Source organism: Vipera ursinii, assembly GCF_947247035.1.
Source record: "Vipera ursinii genome assembly, chromosome: 1".
In the NCBI taxonomy this organism is placed as follows: domain Eukaryota; kingdom Metazoa; phylum Chordata; class Lepidosauria; order Squamata; family Viperidae; genus Vipera; species Vipera ursinii.
In genome coordinates, this window is record NC_139512.1 from 338,301,774 (window position 1) to 338,321,468 (window position 19,695).

The 19,695-nt window shown below is 43.1% G+C and overlaps 1 protein-coding gene across 2 annotated transcripts in view; it reads right to left on the bottom strand.

Annotated features, from left to right (window-relative positions):
- The window catches only part of GUSB (glucuronidase beta), a 53,510-nt gene that overhangs the window by 28,286 nt on the left and 5,529 nt on the right, over positions 1 to 19,695 (bottom strand). Inside the window, exons 3-12 of one of the 2 annotated variants that reach the window (XR_014491024.1) lie at positions 17,508 to 17,689; positions 15,229 to 15,371; positions 14,911 to 15,098; positions 14,146 to 14,298; positions 12,161 to 12,339; positions 10,495 to 10,641; positions 6,238 to 6,322; positions 4,334 to 4,510; positions 2,552 to 2,687; positions 277 to 522 (exon numbers count right to left, since the gene is read on the bottom strand). Coding sequence is in view for 1 of the 2 variants with exons in the window: in XM_083351303.1 (XP_083207429.1) it covers positions 368 to 522; positions 2,552 to 2,687; positions 4,334 to 4,510; positions 6,238 to 6,322; positions 10,495 to 10,641; positions 12,161 to 12,339; positions 14,146 to 14,298; positions 14,911 to 15,098; positions 15,229 to 15,371; positions 17,508 to 17,689 (1,545 nt within the window). In the remaining variant the exon portion in view is untranslated. Of the gene's footprint in view, positions 1 to 44; positions 523 to 2,551; positions 2,688 to 4,333; positions 4,511 to 6,237; positions 6,323 to 10,494; positions 10,642 to 12,160; positions 12,340 to 14,145; positions 14,299 to 14,910; positions 15,099 to 15,228; positions 15,372 to 17,507; positions 17,690 to 19,695 lie in introns of those variants that run through there. The other variant, XM_083351303.1, reaches the window with a different exon arrangement.

Below are 19,695 nucleotides of genomic sequence, written 5' to 3' on the forward strand. Positions count from 1 at the left end.
GTACAAAACAGAATTCATACAATGTATTCAAGAAGGGATCCAAAGACTGTAAAACACTTTAATAAGGCTAAGAAATGTTTTGACCCTTAGAAATCTGCAGATGTTTTTCAAAATCAGAGAAACGTGTCTGCACAGCACCTTTTTTCTCTGACTCCTTTTAAGAATAGAATAAACAGGACTGCCAAATTTTGTCACCAGTCCTGCTGGTGGCTTCGTTGATTAGATTTCACGATCTAAGTACATTTGTTCTTTGACATTCAGCCATAGAAAAGTTACCTGTATTTGAATGTTCTTTCCATAAAACATCTGTAACACGAGCTTCTTGTAATACCTTAAATGAGAGTTGAGCAAACTTGGAGAAGTGTGCTTAGGGCAAGCAGGTCCTGCATGGCACTGGTGGCATCAAAGATTTGGATTCATTGGCAAGCTTCCAGTATCTATCTTTCAAAAGGAAGGCAGCAGCTTTTGGTTGCCGTTGGCGAGTGAAAATCCCTTTCTTGTTACCCATGACACGTGTCACCCCTGCAGATGGGAAAGGACACGAAAAAGCAAATGGGTGTATTTGAAATAGATGACAAATCACGCTTAACTACAAACCAGAATCAATGTATCAGACTGGCTAGTCACCATACTTTCTTAGTCCAGTTCCTGGTTTCTTTCCGTCACCATTGGCTGCTCTTAAGGACTTGGTGAGGTACACAAATAAACTAGGATTAAGCCAGAGAAAGTGGAAATCGGGCATCCCCATGTCCAACTTCACTCAAAGCCAGGCTTATAATTAATCATGATTAAAGGATTCACCCCATAAATGTGCCTCAAATGACACAGCAGACAAATCCTGCTGTATTTTAATTATGTTCATTTCTGAGAAACATGCATTAGTAAATGCTAGTTTGCATGCTCAAGCACTAATATGAGGGTATTGTTTTAAATATTTGATTTTTTAAAAAAATCAAAATGTAGTGGTCTTGGGAGGCTAATACTTTCCATAGACCCTTTTTGGAGAAGTGTTGGGATGGGGAAAAGGGAACAAAATAAGAACAGTAGAGTCCCAGCTTGTTTTCTTTTGCAGAAATGGGATTCAGTATTTTGCAGTTGAGTGCGATATGTGCTGAAGTATATTTAGCACGTTGCCTTAAGCCATAATATGATAGGGCAGTAAAGCAGTTTGAAATCATAGCTTATTTATTTATTTATTATTGGGACTTATATGCCGCCCTATCTCCCAAAGGACTCAGGGCGGCGAACAACAATAAAACACAATAATACAAATGTTAAAAAAAGATTAACAAGCCCCAGTGATAAAATATTAAAAACATTTTCCTTTTTAAAAATCCCTATTGTCAGTCCAGGTCAGCCTGATGGAAAAGAAATGTTTTGAGGTTGCGACAAAAGGACCGGAGATCCGGGGCCATCCGGAGCTCAAGGGGAAGTTGATTCCATAGGGCCGGCGCTCCCACAGAGAAGGCCCTCCCCCTGGGGGTCGCCAGCCGACATTGTCTAGCCGAGGCACCCTGAGAAGGCCCTCCCTGTGTGAGCGCACCGGGTGATGGGAAGTCGTTCCTGGGAACAGACGGTCCTGCAAATATCCCAGGCCTAAGCCATGTAGGGCTTTAAAGGTAAGAACCAGCACCTTAAATCTCACCCGGAGGGCAACCGGTAACCAATGCAGCTCACGCAGGAGGGCTGTAATATGGGAGTATCGGGATACTCCCATCACTACCCGCGCGGCCGCATTCTGCACCAGCTGGAGCCTCCGGGTGGTCTTCAAGGGCAGCCCCACGTAGAGAGCATTGCTTGATATTGGCTTATTGATTGCAGCTTTGGCTTGGAGGCTGGGCTTCCAAAATATATTGTTTTCCTCACATAAGATACTCTGCCCCATGAAAAAACTAGTGAACCATGCCACTTTAAAAAAACTCTGATTTACTGCTATAAAATTAATGGATAGTTCTATACCAGGGGTCTTCAAACGTGGCCCTTTTATGACTTGTGGACTTCAACTCCCAGAATTCCTCAGCCAGTGTGCCTGGCTGAGGAATTCTGGGAGTTGAAGTCCACAAGTCATAAAAGGGCCAAGTTTGAAGACCCCTGTTCTATACTGTATTGACCTTGTCTGCCCATCACACTCAATCAAAAACAAACTACAGTGTGGCCCAGTGTGATGCATGTACCTAACCAGCACCAAGCAATGTTGTAGTGTAGCACTGAAAGCTCCATTGCAAACAATAATTACACCTTGCATTCATACATTTAGGAAGCAGCACAAAATATTTCATGTCTGTTGAGTAGTGACTGGATTGAGGGCTTTTAAGCCTCCAAGTTAGAGGCTTACTGTATATAACAGAATTGTTAAAATCTTGCCAATGACACTATCAACAAGGTATCATGGAAATAGTTTTACAAGTGGTTGAGATTAATTAGCTTTTCCTGTTTTGTCACTGAAATGTTTATGTAAATATTTATGTTCCAACCCAAACATTCCTTTTAATAAAACCAGCCCTAAACATTTAGCAGGACAATGTGGCAGCTTTATCTAATAAGCCCTTACCTTGTTCTGTCATAAAATCGGCAAAATTCCAGATGAGCTCTCCAATTACATATTCCTCCCTCTTTTGGTCTAAGACAGCATGATATTCCTTGAGCACAGCTGTCTGATATTCCTCAGAGAACATGAGAGGGGGATCCTACAGACACCAGAAAAGTGGGGAGGGGTGGGCATGAGTCTAATAAAATAACATATATCCTCAAGAAGTACTCTTGAAGTCAATGGCAACAGAGCACCATCTAGCCCCCAGAGTAATCTTATATGAGGATTCAGAAAAATCATTTAATTAGTACAACATGCTTAACCTGATACCTGCATTTTCCATTTTCTGCATTTGAACAATGGACTCTAATTCAAGGACTGGATGTGTACAACACCCTAAGTTACAAAAACAGTAACCAAGTTTAGAATGTTGTTGCAAATGCAATTGCTGTGCCTTTAGTTATGACCTGGTGAAAGTAGTGTGTGAACATATCCAGGGAGATCATTTAGCTCTGCCCCTTGCTTAGTGCAAGATCTGTGATGCAAAATACAAATAAAATATCCTTGACAATGATGGTCCAGTCTTTGTTAAAATACCCCCTGCAACAGAAAGCATCTCCTGATAAGTTTGTTTCACATAAAACCTCTTATTGGTACTATATTTCTCCTATGATTAATCCAAACATGTATATATGTATGGTGTATATACGAGGGCAATTCAGAAATAAAACTCCGTTTGGTTATCAGTGACAGACACTCGCAGATACAGAACTTTTATTATACACATTATAAAACTACAACGTTACATTACTTTTCGACATAGTCGCCATTCAAATTGAGGCACTTGTCATAACATCTTACAAGGTTTTAAATTCCTTAGTAGTAGTCACTCGGTGCCAAATCTGGACTATGGGTGGTGGTGGTGGTGGTGATCAAAAACGTCCCAATGGAACTGCTTCAAAAGTTCTTGGGTGCGTCTAGCAGTGTGTGGGTGAGCATTATCTTTGAGTTCTCTGGCCCAGGCTGAGAATTTTAACTGGGATTCTATTTTCAGGGATACTTTAATCTTTTTAATTGTCTTTTAACTTTTATATTTTGTATTGGTATGATTTTAAAATGCCCTGTAAACCGCCCTGAGTCCTTCGAGAAAGGGCGGTATATAAATCTAATAAAATAAAATAAATAAATAAAATAAATTATCGTGAACCAACACCACACCGGAAATCAGCATGCCCCAATGCTTGTTATGGATGGCTTGTCTGCATTTTGTAATGTTTCACAGTAGGCTTCTGAATTGATGGTCAAAACACACTCCATGAACTTCACTAGCAGCACTCCTTTGGCATCTTCACATTTGGCGGGATTTTCTATGGCACCACTTCCTGTGTGGTGCTGGTTCATGATAATACTCACCTGCACACCACTAGACACACCCAAGAACTTTGATCACCCTCCCCATAGCCCAGATTTGGCACCATGTGACTACTACTAAGGAATTTCAAACCTTGTAAGACATTATGACAAGTCCCTCAATTTGAATGGTGATTATGTTGAAAAGTAATGTAATGTTGTAGTTTTCTAATGTGTATAATAAAAGTTCTGTATCTGCGAGCGTCTGTCATTGATAACCAAACGGAGATTTATTTCCAAATTGCCCTCGTAGTATATGGATACAGATCCAATTCCATTTGGAAAAGCCCTGGAAGAATTAATGCCCTTAGTCTAGAAAAAGTCCTGTCTACATCTTCTCCCTGCAGACTAATTTATACTGCTGCAATTGCCCCTCAGAATCATAAAACTCACAGCATGAAAGCCACTGATGGTATCTGCTCCATATTCACTCTGAATGATGGGCTTTTGATAGGTAGTATACCAGTGCTCAAATTGTGTCTTCAACTGCAGCTGGATCACTTCCAGATGTCCTGCATCATGGTACCAGGAGAAGTAGCTATTCACACAGATGACATCCACATAAGGTGCCTACAGGAATCTGACGTTAGTTCAGAGAACGATGGAGATCCAGGAGAATATGAAACTCCTCCTTATATGAAACAGCTGGACCTATTCTCTTTGAATATTTACTTGGTTAAAATGAAAGTTGGTAACCCGTGTGGCCAAAATGCTGAAATTTTCTGCTTCAGATTATACTCTGAATCACAAAATTGTGGAAATGGAAGGGACCACAAGGATTATCTAGTCTAACTTCTGCAACATGAAGGGTTTTAAACCATCCTTGAGATGCAACTGTCTAACCTCTTCTTAAAACCTCCTGAGACAGAAAACCCACAACCTCTCTAGGCAGACAATTCCACTGTTATAACACTGAAATCCTTGCTATTTGGAAGCATTATGTCTTTTCCTTTGTAAGAGTAAGCACTAAATTAGAAATGCTATAACTCGGGTAGATACTCGTACTTTTATTTTGCTCACAAAATCCTCCAGTCTCCACCATCCCCATAATGAGTCACATATTGGTTCACTGTCCCAACCAGGGGCATCAATACTCTTGCACCACGTTCCCTTCAGGCTTCAGTGGCTGAATTAAAAGAAAATCAATGCAGCCTTTTTAGCTATGAATAACTGGCCAACCTTGATTTTGACAGAGAAAAACGGACTGTGCACAGCATGCTCAAGCGGCTGTTGCTGTAATCAGATCCAGAAAGTTCTGGATGAAATAAATTCTGCACATACGTTTTAATTGGAGTTTAGACTTGGTTTGGCACTGGCAGCTGATGACAGAGCTTCCCACCCTTCTGAAGCCCGAAACATTCGTCATGTGAACCCAAAGGTAGGCAGTTATAAAAGGAGGGGAAGCTCCCTTCCAAACAAGAAAAAAATGGAAAATCCCATCAAATGGATTGTCAACTGCTATTGGATGATGAATGAATCTTAGAATAGATTAACAATTGTTAAGCAGGATAGCCAGTGCTTTTTTTGTAAAAGAAAAAGGTGCCGGAACTCACACATGTCATACAAACCACCTTGCCTACCCTACAAGGTTCCATCCAAAAAAGGTGCCGGAACTCCGTTCTGAGCGTTCTGTGAGGAAAAAAAGCCCTGAGGATAGCCATACTCTAGCATCTGATTCAGAAGCCGTCTACCTCACACCAATTAATATGCAAACAATTGATAAAGAACCTTGCTATTTTGTCCTGCTTATGGGCTTCTCAGTTGTTTTGGGACGACTGCTAAATGAAGCAAGATGCTGGACTCGATGGATCTTTGATCCAAAAGAAGACCAGGAGTTTCTGCGGGGGGGTTCAAAAAGTACAATTCTATGATCAAAGGTCCACATATAAAAAATGGCAGGCTTTGATCATGGGGATGTGGCTGCCATCTTGACTTTTGGACCCTCTCCCCCTCCCCCGGCTAGACACACTTTAAAATTACTTGGAAGAAATATTTCAATACTTCACACCAGTCTGAGAAACAGGATCTGCTGCTTCAGGAATCACTTTAAAGCAGATTCCTTCAAGCAGCCACATCAGTGTCTGACTTTTTACCCCTTTGTTGGTGGGGATAATGAACGCTTCTATGCCCTAAGCACCTAATTTGGAATTCTTTTTCAGTTATTCAACTGATCTCTCAACAACGCAGGATCAACGCTTCTGCTATTCCTCTGCAATGAGTGCTGAACAAGGTTTCAGGAAGGGCAGTCAGGAACACTCCCTGTTAATTAAACTCAATCAGAGCCATGCAATACTTACCCCCTGATCTCGGAGGTAATTAGCATTCGAGACAAATGTCACAGGCCGGGTGGGGTCCAAAGCTTTGGTGTGGCCTATCACTGTCCTGCAGGGCGAAGATAAAATTCAAAAGATCAGGATTGTTTCTTTCTGCCGTACATCAAGTACAGTTCATTGCAGCATTCTTTCCTCCATAGGAACAGAGGATCCTTCCAAAGGTAGCAATAGCACTAGCACGAGTTATATACTGCTTCACAGTGCTTTACAGCCCTCTCTAAGTCCTTTACAGAGTCAGCATATTGCCTCCAACAATCAGGTTTGGAGGCAATATGCTGACTCTGTAAAGGACTTGGTGGAGCAGTGGGCTAATGCCTCCTTAAGTAACACCAGCTGCCTGCAATTAGTGCAGGTTCGCATCCCACCAGGCTCAAGGTTGACTCAGCCTTCCATCCTTCCGAGGTAGGTAAAATGAGGACCCAGATTGTTGGGGGCAATTAAGCTGACTTTGTAATAATGCCGCTTGGGTGTGTGTGTGTGAAAGCCCTAATAAGCAGGCATATACATAGAATGAAGGCTACTGCTAAGCTTGTAAGCCGCCCTGAGTCTTCGGAGAAGGGCGGGATATAAATGGAATTAAAATAAAAAAAATAAAATAAAATTTTTACTGACCTTAGAAGGATGGAAGGCTGAGTCAACCTTGAGCCGGTTGAGAATCAAACTGCTGGCAGTCGGCAGAATTTACCTGCATACTGCATTCTAACCACTGCGCCACCATGGCTCTCGATACATGTTGCCAGGTGACATGTTGAAAACTTCTACCAGCTGTACATTCCCTTTACTATAAAGGGAAGCATAGGTAGTCCTCCTGTAACTGGAAAGCCTTAGTAAGGCCACACCTGGAATACTGCATCCAGTTTTGGTCAGCATATTACAAAAAAAAAAAAGATATTGAGACTTTGGAAAAAGTGCAGAGAAGAGCAACTAAGATGATTAAAGGCCTGGAGACAAAAACATATGAAGAACGATTGCAGGAATTGGGTATGGCCAGTCTAGAGGAAAGGAATAGGCCAGTCTAGAGAAAATACTGGAATGATAACTCTATTCCAGTAGTTTATTTTATTTATTTATTTATTTATTCTTGGGACTTATATGCTGCCCTATCTCCCGAAGGACTCAGGGCGGCTAACAACAATAAAAAACAACAATACAAAAATTAAAAAAGAATTAAATAACAGCCCCAAAATAAATTGACTACACAGTTAAAAATTAAAACATATTTAAAAACCCCATCATCAATCCAGGTCAGCCTGATGGAAGAAAAAAGTTTTGAGGTCGCGGCGAAAGGACCGGAGGTCCGGGGCCATCCGAAGCTCAAGGGGGAGTTGGTTCCAAAGGGCTGGTGCCCCCACAGAGAAGGCCCTCCCCCTGGGGGTCGCCGGCCGACATTGTCTGGCCGATGGCACCCCGAGGAGGCCCTCTCTGTGTGAGCGCACTGGGCGATGGGAAGTCGTCCCCGGTAGCAGACGGTCCTGCAAATATCCTGGGCCTAAGCCATGTAGGGCTTTAAAGGTAAGAACCAGCACCTTAAATCTCACCCGGAAGAGGGGTGCGACAAAGACAAGGGGGTCAACTTATTTTCCAAAGCACCAGAAGGCAGGACAAGAAACAATGGGTGGAAACTAATCAAGGAGAGAAGCAAGCTGGAATGATGGGGAAACTTTCTAACTGTTATGATCCAGGTGGTCAATGCAAGGCAGGCCTGTAAAGAGTTCTTTATTTCTCTTAAACAAAGTTCCAGCCAATGACTCTTCAACAACTGGTAAGGCTCCATCCTCACACTATCTTGAAGGCAGCCACCCAGCCTCAGTCCCTCAACCAACAGCTCCTATAGTACCAAGAAAGTCCACAGAGTAGGACCACGCTCACAGGGTGGGATCCAGGGTTCCAAATCCAATCCACCAGGCAGGGTCCAGGCACAAGACCAGGTTAGGACAAGAAACAGGTCCCAGAAAAGAAGCAGTTCCAAAGCCCCCAGTGAAGCAAAGGCCAAACGTAGCCACCAGAGAAGGGTGAGGTCCAAAAACAAAATGCAAAGAGCAATCTTCCAAGCTTGGCAACACGAACAGCAACGGGTGGGAGTAAAAGCTGGGGGAGTGTAAAGCAAAGCAAACAATTGTTCCTAGCAAAGACTAACTCCCCACAGTTTCTCCTTAAGTTACTTCCCTCCAGGTTTTCCTTGTGAGGAGGGGTGGGGTGACCTCCTCCAGAGTAGCCTTGCAGCCCTTCTCTGGGCTTGCCTACGTGCCATGCTCCTTGCCCTTGGATTTAGTGGAGTAGGCAGCTGTTCCTCTTCAGAGGAGATTGGCTGCCTATCAGCACCACTGCTGGTCAGTAGCTGATCCTCCCTTGTGTCTGTGTAGGCAGGCAGATCTCCCTCTGGTCGACCACCTCCCCCAATGCCTGAGGGGCCCAGGACAGCATCACCCTCAGCCCCTGCCGTGCCTTCCCTGTCAGACGGTCCCAGCTCCAACTCTGCCTCCTCCTCCGAAACAGCCTCTGAGGGGCCCATGACACTAATGGTGAGGACCATTAACCAGTGGAACAACTTGCCGTCAGAACTTGTGGGTGCTTCATCACAGGAGGTTTTTTAAAGAGACTGGACAGCCACTTGTCTGAAATGGTATAGGGTCTCCTGTTTGAGCAGGGGGTTGGACTAGAAGACCTCCAAGCTCCCTTCCAGCTCTATTGTGATTGATTAATGGAGCCTGCCCATTATGGTCGTAAGTTGTGATGGTCATAAAGTGGGTCACCCATGTGACCTGTCTGATTTTACCACTTTTTTGCAACAGTCATTAAACAAACTAATCGTTGCTATGGTCTTGGTTTTCCCCAAACCAAAAGCAAATGTCAGTTTTCAGCAGAAATGTTGGAAAACACAGTTATGTTACTGTGGGATGCCGCAAACAGCTGTAAATGCGAGTCAGTTGACAAGTATCCACATGCAGTCACATGACCACAGAGAGGAGCTGGTCATTAGAACTTTGGAACCAGGTTGTAAGTATCCCTGGGGAGGTCCATAGTAACTTGGTGACTGGTCATAAGTCAAGAACTGCCTGTACTTTCCCCATTTGTCATCTGGGCCTTTTTTGACTGCCCAAAGCTAACAAAGAACTGAATTGTAAATTCTCATCCTTATAAGAATTTGGTAGCTAGAAATAACAACACTACAAAGGCAATACCAGGTAGGAAGAAAGATCCAGCTTTGATCTGGGACATCTCTTATTAAGTAAGGAATCAGAACCAAGAAATCAAAATCAAAAGATTTTTAGACTATTAAATTGGAGGTGGGCAATTTTCCTTTAATCTGGAGCCACAAATTATATTATTTTAAAGAAAAACAATCCACACAGATTTTGTAGGGAGAGGGGAGGGGGAGATAGGATGTTATTGTCCTGGAGACAGCAGGTCTTATATTTTCAGTCTGTTTCTTCCTTGGATGGCACAGACTTTATTTTGCTCAAAGTCTGTTTGTAAGTCTATAATTATGTGTACATGTAGATGTATAGTCTGGTTCACTAGAGCTTAATAGGCATTACATTTTGTACTTGTTTAAGAAGTGCAAAGTAAGATCATATTTATGAAAATAAAAACAGTAGTAAGATTAAAATTATGATAAAAGATGAATTCTGTTCAGAAGCTTTAACTGGTGCAGAATGTGATGACACAGGTTTAGGGTGCCAGTTACTGAGTTCAACAAGCTGCATTGACTTCCAGTGGGCTTCTGGGTGCAATTCAAAGTTCTGGTTGACGCCTTTAAGTCCTTCATGACTTGGGACCAGGTTCCCTACAGACTGTCTTCCCCAATTGCCTCTCCAGTGGTCAATGAAGGCCAGGAGAGCCTTTTCTGCTGTAGTGCCCACTCTTTGGTTCTTCATCCCCCTCTGACTTGACCTTGTCCCTAGTGGCCTTCTGATTGGCCTTGTCCCTGGTGGTCTCCTGTAAGGCCTTGACAACTTGATTTTGTAACTGATTGCTGGGGAATTTTAGGAGTTGAATCCACACATCTTAAAATTGCCAAGGTTAAGAAAGGCTCTGTTTGCACAATGAAGATTACCCTACCTTACTGTAAGCCACAAAAGAGCCCTCTGTGTAGGTGATAGCCAAATGTAGGATTATAGCTAACATCCCCTGTTCCTATGAGTGCAAATTCCACTTTTTGCATCCAGTTCACAGACCTCACAGTGCATTCTCAGCTGCCTCCACAAGGCAAGAACTCACTTGAAGTAGTAAGCAGCCACAGGCAACTCTGAGGATGGCTCGTTGGCCACTGACCACATCACAACTGAGGGTCGGTTTTTGTCCCGCCGGATCAGTTCCTCCATCACAACAAGATGGTGTTGCAGAGACTGGTTCCCAAAGTTCAGACTAAACAATGAAGCAAAGAGAGACCAAATGAGAATAAATCAATTCAGGAGGGGAAAATGGACTACCTGGGTAAGGCGTGGACTTGTCATGACGAACACTCCTTCTGAAAGCAAACTTGGATTTAACAGCACTTCCTCTATAGGAAACGAAAGGAATTGTAAATAAGAAGATGGACAAGCCAAGGAATTGTAAATCTGGTTTTCCCAAATAATTAATCCCATACTCTAATTGAGAACTCCTAAAATCCTTATCAACTCAGGCTTATCAGAACTAGGAGAAAGTTGCAATATTTCAGCTTTTATAGAAATACTTTGCATTACAGAAATCCCTCTACTTTCTCTGGTGGTCCCCAGAGAATTCACTTCTTCATTCTTTCTTGAAACAAATACAAGATGCAAGCGAACTTAAGTCCTGATAGAAGAGCATAATTGCAGCTCAGGGTTGAACTGTGGGGTTCTTGGTGCTCTCTGAGCTTGGTGATTTTCTTGCAGACATTTAATAATAATATAATAAACCTTTATTGTCAAAGTACAACATGTGTACATTGAGATTAGCTGAGCCTCCCCCTGTGCTCTCTCCCCCCAACACACAGTGACAACAAACCCTCCATCCCACCACACTATGTGAACCAACTACACCACACACCGGCCTCCCAAGTCAACTCTGCATAAGATTATATCCCATTTAAAAGCCTAACAGCCCACGGATAAAAGCTATTTTTCAGCCTGTTGGTACGGCTGGCTATATTCCTGTATCTCCTACCGGATGGTAGTAGAGTAAAGAGATACCGTCCAGGGTGTGAGTCATCCCTGAGAATCTTCCTCACTCTTCCAAGGCAACGAGCCCTGGCGAGGTCATCCAGTGGTGTCAAGGGACAGCCCACAATGTCTTGTGCTGTGCTCACTACCCTCTGTAATACTTTCCTGTCCGCGGCTGTCAGACCAGCATACCAAACCACAATACCATACGAGAGGACGCTCTCTATAGTACACCGGTAAAAGAGGGTCATTAGCCGTTGTTCTACCCTGTTCTTCCGCAAGACCCTAAGAAAGTGAAGCCTCATTTCATTACCAAACTACAGTATGCTATATGTAACACTGATGATGTTACCTAGTTTGGTAATGAAACGTCTGCAAGAAAACCACCAAGCTCAGAGAGCACCCCACAGATCACAGTCCCACCAGTTGAAATCCAATGCCTAAAAACCATAGTGAGACACCTGCACTCCTCTAGCTCTCATCGTTCTTGATCACTAGCCATACCGGACCACAAATTCCCCTTCCCTGGCAACTCTGTAGACAATTCTTAGGTTTCTGCCTCCTATCCTTGGAAACCCTGGTATATGGTTGTCCATGACCCTTCATACATGGGTGTTTTCCCATTAAATTATCCAACCTGCTATGAGCCATTTTTTAAAAGTTATGTTTAGCTAGCTGCAAAAAAAATGCCCATTTCTGCCTTAGTACGGTATATTATATGATAGAAGACATAAGACATGGGTAGAGTAACCATACCTCACCTGTCATGCATGCCCACTCCTGGGCTTTCATCAATCACAACAATGCCATAAGCATCACAAAGCTCCATGATCTCCTCAGCATATGGATAATGGCTGGTGCGAAAGGAATTGGCTCCTAGCCAGCGCAAAAGGTTGAAATCCTTCATGATCAAAGGCCAGTCTAGGCCTTTGCCACGGATCTGTAGCAGAACAAACATTTTGTTAGCAATGGCTGTGCTGTCCCCATGGTTACAGCTTAACATGGGAGAAATGAAATATGCACTATATCTTTATATTCTAAAAATGAGAGCATATAGTCTAGATTTAATAAGTAGTTTGACAATTCATATTATACTGATGTTTTTTTTACTTTTGCCTAATTTTTTTCTCTCTCTTTCAGTTTTCTTAACAATAGTTGTTGGGCACGGGGATCCAGAAGAGATTTCTCCGGATGCATATGGAATGCAAAGACCTTCAAAATAATTAAATATGCTGGTGATGACCTATAAAGCCCTAAATGGCTTGGGTCCGGACTATCTAAGGGAACACCTGCTGCCGGCATCAACTTCCCATCGTCCTGTGCGCTCCCATAGGGAGGGCCTCCTTAGGGTGCCGCCGGTCAGGGAATGCCGGCGGGTGATCCCCAGAGGGAGGGCATTCTCTGTGGGCGCACCTGCCCTTTGGAATGATTTACCTGTGGAACTCCGGACTGCCCCCGACCTGCGCTCGTTTCGCCGGGACCTGAAAACCTGGCTTTTCGATTTATCTGGCCTGGACTGAGGGGGGGTTTAGTTTTAAATTTTAACATTGTTTTATTGTTGGGCTATTATTAATTTAATTCTTTTTAATTCTATTTTTATCTTAATTTATATTGTCTTTTAAATATTGCCCTGTAAACCGCCCTGAGTCCTTCGGGAATAGGGCGGTATAGAAAACTAATTAAATAAATAAAATAATTAAATAATTAAATAAATAATATTCTTAAATTATATTTATCTACTATAAATCATGGTTGACGATCAGGAATAAAGTATTCTTTCTTAACTATAATCTGAAATTTGGATTTAAACAAGTAGTCCTTAATTTATGACCACAATCGACACCAGAATTTCCATTGCTAAGTGAATTAAGTGAGTTGTGCTCAATTGTATGACTTTTTTGCCACAGTTGCTAAGCAAATCACTATGGTTGTTAAGTGAATCACACAGTCATTAAGCTAATCTGACTTCCCCATAGACTTTGCTTGTCAGAAACTGGCTGGGAAGATCACAAATGGTGATCACATGACTTCAGGATGCTGCAATCTCTGCAAATATATGCGTTGCCAAGCTCCTGAATCATGTGACCATGGGGATGCTGCAATGGTTAAGTATGACTACTAGCCGTAAGTCACTTTCTTCAGTGCCACTACAATTTTGAGCAACCACTAAAGAATACTTGTAAATCGAAAACTACCTGTATATTAAAACTAACAATAGCAGCATTGTATGTCCATTTCTTAGAGAATTCTGGATAAATTAAGATGGCGGCTTAATCTATTCACTGTGGCTTCTCTCTTTTGACCAGCTTTTGAGAAACAGACTGCGTATGGGTGTAGCAAAATTGTAACTAGAGAAAGACTGGATTGTGCATGGGAAATTTAAGCTTATCCAGAAAGATCCAGGCATGATTAAAACACTGTGTGATTCTTTACGACATAGATTGAGAACCTCTTTGTACACTGAGTGCTCTCCCAACTTTTTTTAATCACTTGAAATCTTGCAAAATCTCATGTGAGAACACCAAAATGGGAGACTTGGCAATCTTGTTTAACTGAGTGTTAGAAACATCTAACTGTGTGGATCATAGCTGGTGGTGAGCCACGCACTCAGGTCCTGGCTTTCATTTTATCAGTAGATTGATCATCATTAACATTTCTTTTCTTATCTGCTTTGCTATTCAATCCCAGTTTTATTTTAGGCAATTCAACAACAGTTCTTCCATCAGTTGGGTGTGAAGGGACTCACATCAGCATCTTCATGTTTGTTGACCCCATGAAAATAGAATGGTTTTCCATTAATAAGAAACTGGTTGCGAGCAACAAAGATGGTTCGGATACCAACTGGCTGCACATAGGTGTCTTCAGAGATGGAGCCATCCACAACGGCAGAGAGTGTGATCTGTGTTTTGAAAAAATCATTCTGGGTCAGTTTTCTGAGGTACAAGTAGATCTGCTGAGTATCGACACCCTCCATATAAATCACTAGCCCCAGTTAAAGTAATCCAAGATCACCCATAATTGTGCGCCCTGTTTGAATTAATGTAAAATACTCTTGAGCTTAGACAAGGGGCAGGAAATTACCCTTATTTTTCACTTTTCATTTAGCTACACCAGGGATGTTTAACTTTGGCAACTTTAAGACCTGTGTACATCAACACCCAGAACGTTTCCTGTAAGTATGGGAAGTTCAAATAGATCTTTAGGGTATAATTCTTGTTTATAAGCAGGGGTATCTGCAGCATCTGGTCAAAAAGTCAAAAAGGTGGCCATAATGGCTACATCTGTTTTTTCTATTGTGTTGCACATGAAAAGTGCATGGAGCTTTGATTGCATAAACGATAGCTTGATATTTTGATACACCCTGCAAACATCCCTGTTCATAAGCCTTTTGTGGAATCTATGTAGTGAACCATAACTCTATATTAGTCAATCATTCTTTTATTTACAAGAGCCGGAGTTCAAATCTCACCCAGAAAGCAGGCAAACTTAAGAATCCAGGCATGCTAGGTACCTTCAAGGAGTAGAGGTATCCAGGACGTTCGTTCATCAAGTAGGGCCACCAGAGAAGAGGATCCATCACTTTCAGTTCACCAGCTGACCCATTTCCTGTTGCTACAGCAACCTGATCACTGTCATACAAAGTCAGGGATAAAAAGTAGTTTGAACTTCCTCGTACAGACACCAAATAATGAACCAGGCCTGTGTCACAGAAGGAGAGAGAAAATCTTGTATTTGAAAGAAAAAGTGGGGAATAGATGTAACTCCATATAATGGAGGTCTCCCTCAAGAGCCCCCAACACAGTCCTGCTTTGCTTCCTCAGCTTCTTACCAACATTTCCCTTCAAGGCTGTGGTTACTGTGATATCATCAATGTAGGCCAAGGGTGTGGTGTAGAGCAAGACCGGGCGGTGAATTCCAGCATAGTTGAAGAAATCAAATCTTGTGTTTTGAACAAAGTAGCCCTTCGGATACCTGGGTTGAGAGACAGAGAAAGGGAGATGTCTTGAAAGGGCGAATCTCTATGTTTAAATAAGAGATGGAAAGGTGCTTTAGGAATTAAGAATTACTCACGGAAAATGCCTGAGAATCAACTCGGAGGTCTCTCCTATATGGGAGCACCTACATTGAGGGGCGGGCAAAAACATCAACACAGCAGCCCCAGCCACACAATCAACGCCGACTCTTTTTTAGCCCTTGTGTCATGTGCCATGCTTAAAAGGGGCAGGGTTTGAGCCGTTGTGTTGGGCTGCTATCTTGATTTTTGTGACACCCCCTTGCCAATAACCCTGTTCCCACAGCCATCAAACTATTCCAGGGCAAAAATGTACTGTGGCAAGCTCCCTATTTCCCCCACCTAAAAACAATTGTATGAACTAGGAATGCTTGTTGGAATCAACTGGAAACTATCTGCCCTTCAAGTAAGAACAGCACAACCTTTGGCTCATAGATCGTCTGCAAGCCTCAACCCTTTCCTTCAAAAGTTACTGCCGAAGTATTTTTTTCCAGTTGGATACAATGGAAAATAATTGAATCTAAGGATCAAGCACCCCTTTATGGATTACTGCCTTGTCACGGCGAAAGGGCTTGCGTAACTCAGTGAAGCTATGAGCTATGCTGTGCAGGGCCACCCAAGATGGATAGGTCATAGCAGAGAGTTCTGACAAAATGTGATCCACTGGAGAAGGAAATGGCAACCCACTCCAGTATCTTTACCATGAAAACCCCATAGACAGTGAAGGAAGGACTCACTGGAGAAGAGCCTAATGCTGGGGAAAGATTGAGGGCAAGAGAAGAAAGGGATGACAGAGAATGAGATAGCTGGCTAGAGTCACTGAAGCAGTAGGCGTGAGCTTAAATGGACTCCAGAAGATGACAGATGATAGGAAGGCCTGGAGGAACGTTGTCCATGGGGTCGTGATGGATTGGACATGACTTCGCAACTAACAACAACAAAGGATCAAGCAAAAATTGGATTATGTAATTGGGGATTTAAAGTATTTGGAAATCCAGCTATTTGTCAAGGTTCCGACTAATGAAACCAAATAAATCAGAACTCAGAGGCTGAAAGCTTCCTCAAAGAACATGTTTATTGGATACATAATATCGGCATGGTCAAAAGTGAAACCAACTCTAAAATTCCCCTTAGGGATTTAATGCAAATGTAACAATTCCCTCCCCTTTGCTATGCGATTGTTCACGCTAACCAATAAAAACAATTGGCAGGCTCTGTGAAACTTCTTCTCTCCACCTTCCAGCTCCTATGGGAATGACCTTGGTTCCCATGGGACCGCTCCGCGTTTAGTCTAGCAAGGCTGTAGTTTTCTTCCCCCTCTTCCTCCCACCCTGTGGGCTTCAGCCAGGTTCGTTTCAGAAGTTGACACTATTACCCTTAGCATTTGTAAGAACAAAAACATCACACTGTGATAACAAGCTTTGTTTCAGCATTGCATGTTTTATTTCCTTGAATTTAGCATATTATGCAAACCCAGCTGAAACATGATCAAATTTACTTTCAGTTAAGTGAAGTTTTATTCTGGTGCCAGCCACCTTTTTGCAGCACAGGTGGTCCTTGCTTAACAATCACTCATTCAGCAATTGCTATAACTTGCAAAAGCACTGAATGAGTGGTACTTATAACCAGTCCTCAGAGTTCTAGGGACGGCAGCATCCCCAAGGTCTTGTGATTGAGATCTAGGCACTTGGGAGCCAGCTCATGATTTCCACATCACAGCGTCCCACTTTCACGTAGTCACCATTTGCCATCTTTTTTTGCTGCCTTCCAACAAGCCAAGTAAATGGGAAGTCGCAACTGGGGAACACACAAGGTCCTCACCTAATGACCTGCAGCAATTCACTTAACAACAGCAATCAGGACAAGGTGTCAGCCTTGGCAACTTTCAAGATGTGTGGAATTTGATTCCCAGATGTGTGGACTTCAACTAAAACAAGGTGTCAGCCTTGGCAACTTTAAGTCATGTGGACATCAACTCCAAGACTTCCTCAGCCAGACATGCTAACTGGGCAATTCTGGGAGCTAAAGTCCACTTGTCTTATAATTGCTGACGCTGAGAAATACTATAGTGAATTGCAGGGAGCTGTTGCACTTACATGGACTCATCGTTCATATACTCAATCGTTCCTGGAGGCAGCGTGTGCAGTGTCAGAGTATTATTGATTGCAACGGTGATGCGGCAGGGCTCTTTGGGGCTCCTATACAAGATTTCACTGATCTCCACTTCAAAAGGGAGGTGTCCTCCTTCATGCTCAGTGACTTCCACTCCATTCACCCACTGCAAAAGGGGAAAAAAAAGAGTGCTTGGAAGGAATAAGAAACTGAGAGGCCTATTACCAGGCTTTGTGATATGATGCTCATAATACCTCTAAAGCCTTGGTGGAGCAGTGGGCTAATGCCTCCTTAAGTAACACCAGCTGCCTGCAATCAGTGCAGGTTCGCGTCCCACCAGGCTCAAGGTTGACTCAGCCTTCCATCCTTCCGAGGTAGGTAAAATGAGGACCCAGATTGTTGGGGGCAATAAGCTGACTTTGTAATAATGCCGCTTGGGGTGTGTGAAAGCCCTAATAAGCAGGCATATACATAAAATGAAGGCTACTGCTAAGCTTGTAAGCCGCCCTGAGTCTTCGGAGAAGGGCGGGATATAAATGGAATTTAAATAAATAAATAAATAAATCAGCGATCCTCAACCTTTATAGCTTGGTGGCCTGGCCCAGCACGCGCGGGGGGGGGGGGAGTGTGAGTGGCAGACGCACGCGCATGAGCACAGCTCCATGCAAATGGAGCTTCGCGCACAAGCGGTGGGAGGGTGCTTGTGCTCCCACGTGAAGCTCCACTTGCATGAGCGCAAGCACCCTCCGCTCTTGCGAGTGGAGATTCACACGCGCGCTTGCCCATCTCTCCCGCAATCCAGTTTTGAACAGGCTGTAGCCTGGGCGTAGGGGACCCCTGCTCTAAACGAAATTCTAAGGCCAAATGTATTTTTTTAATGAGCCCCACATCTCATAGAATTCCCCCAAATCTTAACAGATTTAACAGTTCCTATAGGATCTTTTCAGAGTTTTCAGAGGAAATGTGAGAGCTCGAGCATACTAACATTCCACGAGATTTGACAATGTCACAAGATTTTAGCCATTTCAAGCCGTTGTTTGGATTGCCATTCAATGTTGCCCAGCAGCTGATGCCTGTGGACACCACATAGCTATTAAGACCGGCTCTGTTTTCCAGTAGCAGTTTATTCTCTGCATCCAGATAGACAACTAGGAGCCCTCCAGATGTGTTTCTGGACACCTATCAGCCTTGTTAAGGATAATGGAAGTTGTTGTCTAACACATCTGGAGTATATCCGGTTGTTTTGTCCATTCTGTGTGCAAATGGATAGTTAACTGTGCAAAAGACTGCTTGTTAAATGTTCTCAGACCTACAGATGTAGCATCACAGTTCCCTGCCAGGAAACACTGGAGCCCAGCAGGAATTTAAGAGATTGACAAGTTTCAGAAGAACATAAGAACATTACTGAATAAGTCTAAGACAGCAGAACTCAGAAAGGCTTCAGAATGGATAATTAAATGTGGTGTTCACACAACAGGTTTAACCAAATCTTGCACAGCAGACTCAGCATTTACCAATGGGTTATGATTTAGCATATTGCACAACCTCAGCTTGCTTGGTTACCTTGCAATTTAATGCAGCAGGGGAACAAAAAAAAACACAGAACTTTGGGCTTACTTTGAAGTTCCCTTTTTTGCTATGCATGGAAGGATATTTTCAGGATGTTTCCATTCTATTCGTAACTCGAGGATTCCTAGGAATGAATCTTGTACCTTGAACAAGATCACTCCCTGCTTTCGCTCACACATTCGCTAATCGAATGAGCGGTTTGTTAAGTGCACATGAGGCATCTCAGGGTGGGGAAGGCCATGGGGGGGGGCTACTAATGGAACTGGCCCCCAAGGCCTCCCTGACCCACTAAGATATCTCATGCTTCTCCCTCCCTTCCCGCCAGGCCAGACTCACTTACCTTGAAAAGACCTTTCTCTCCTCTCTGCTACTGTTTCTTTGCCTTTGAGGAGTCGCTAGAAGCTCCTGGGTGCCACAATATTGCATGAGTTCAGGCACCCTTCGTCTTCTGCAGAGAATGGGTGCCTGAACTCTTGCGAGATCCCAGAAACTTTCATTTTTGGCATGAAAAGTGTTTGAAGTGCCTGTTTCCTGCCCCCCAACTCTTTTCCATTGTCAGAACACTTTTCACCTGAAGACCTGACAGAGACTGGAAGCTCCATC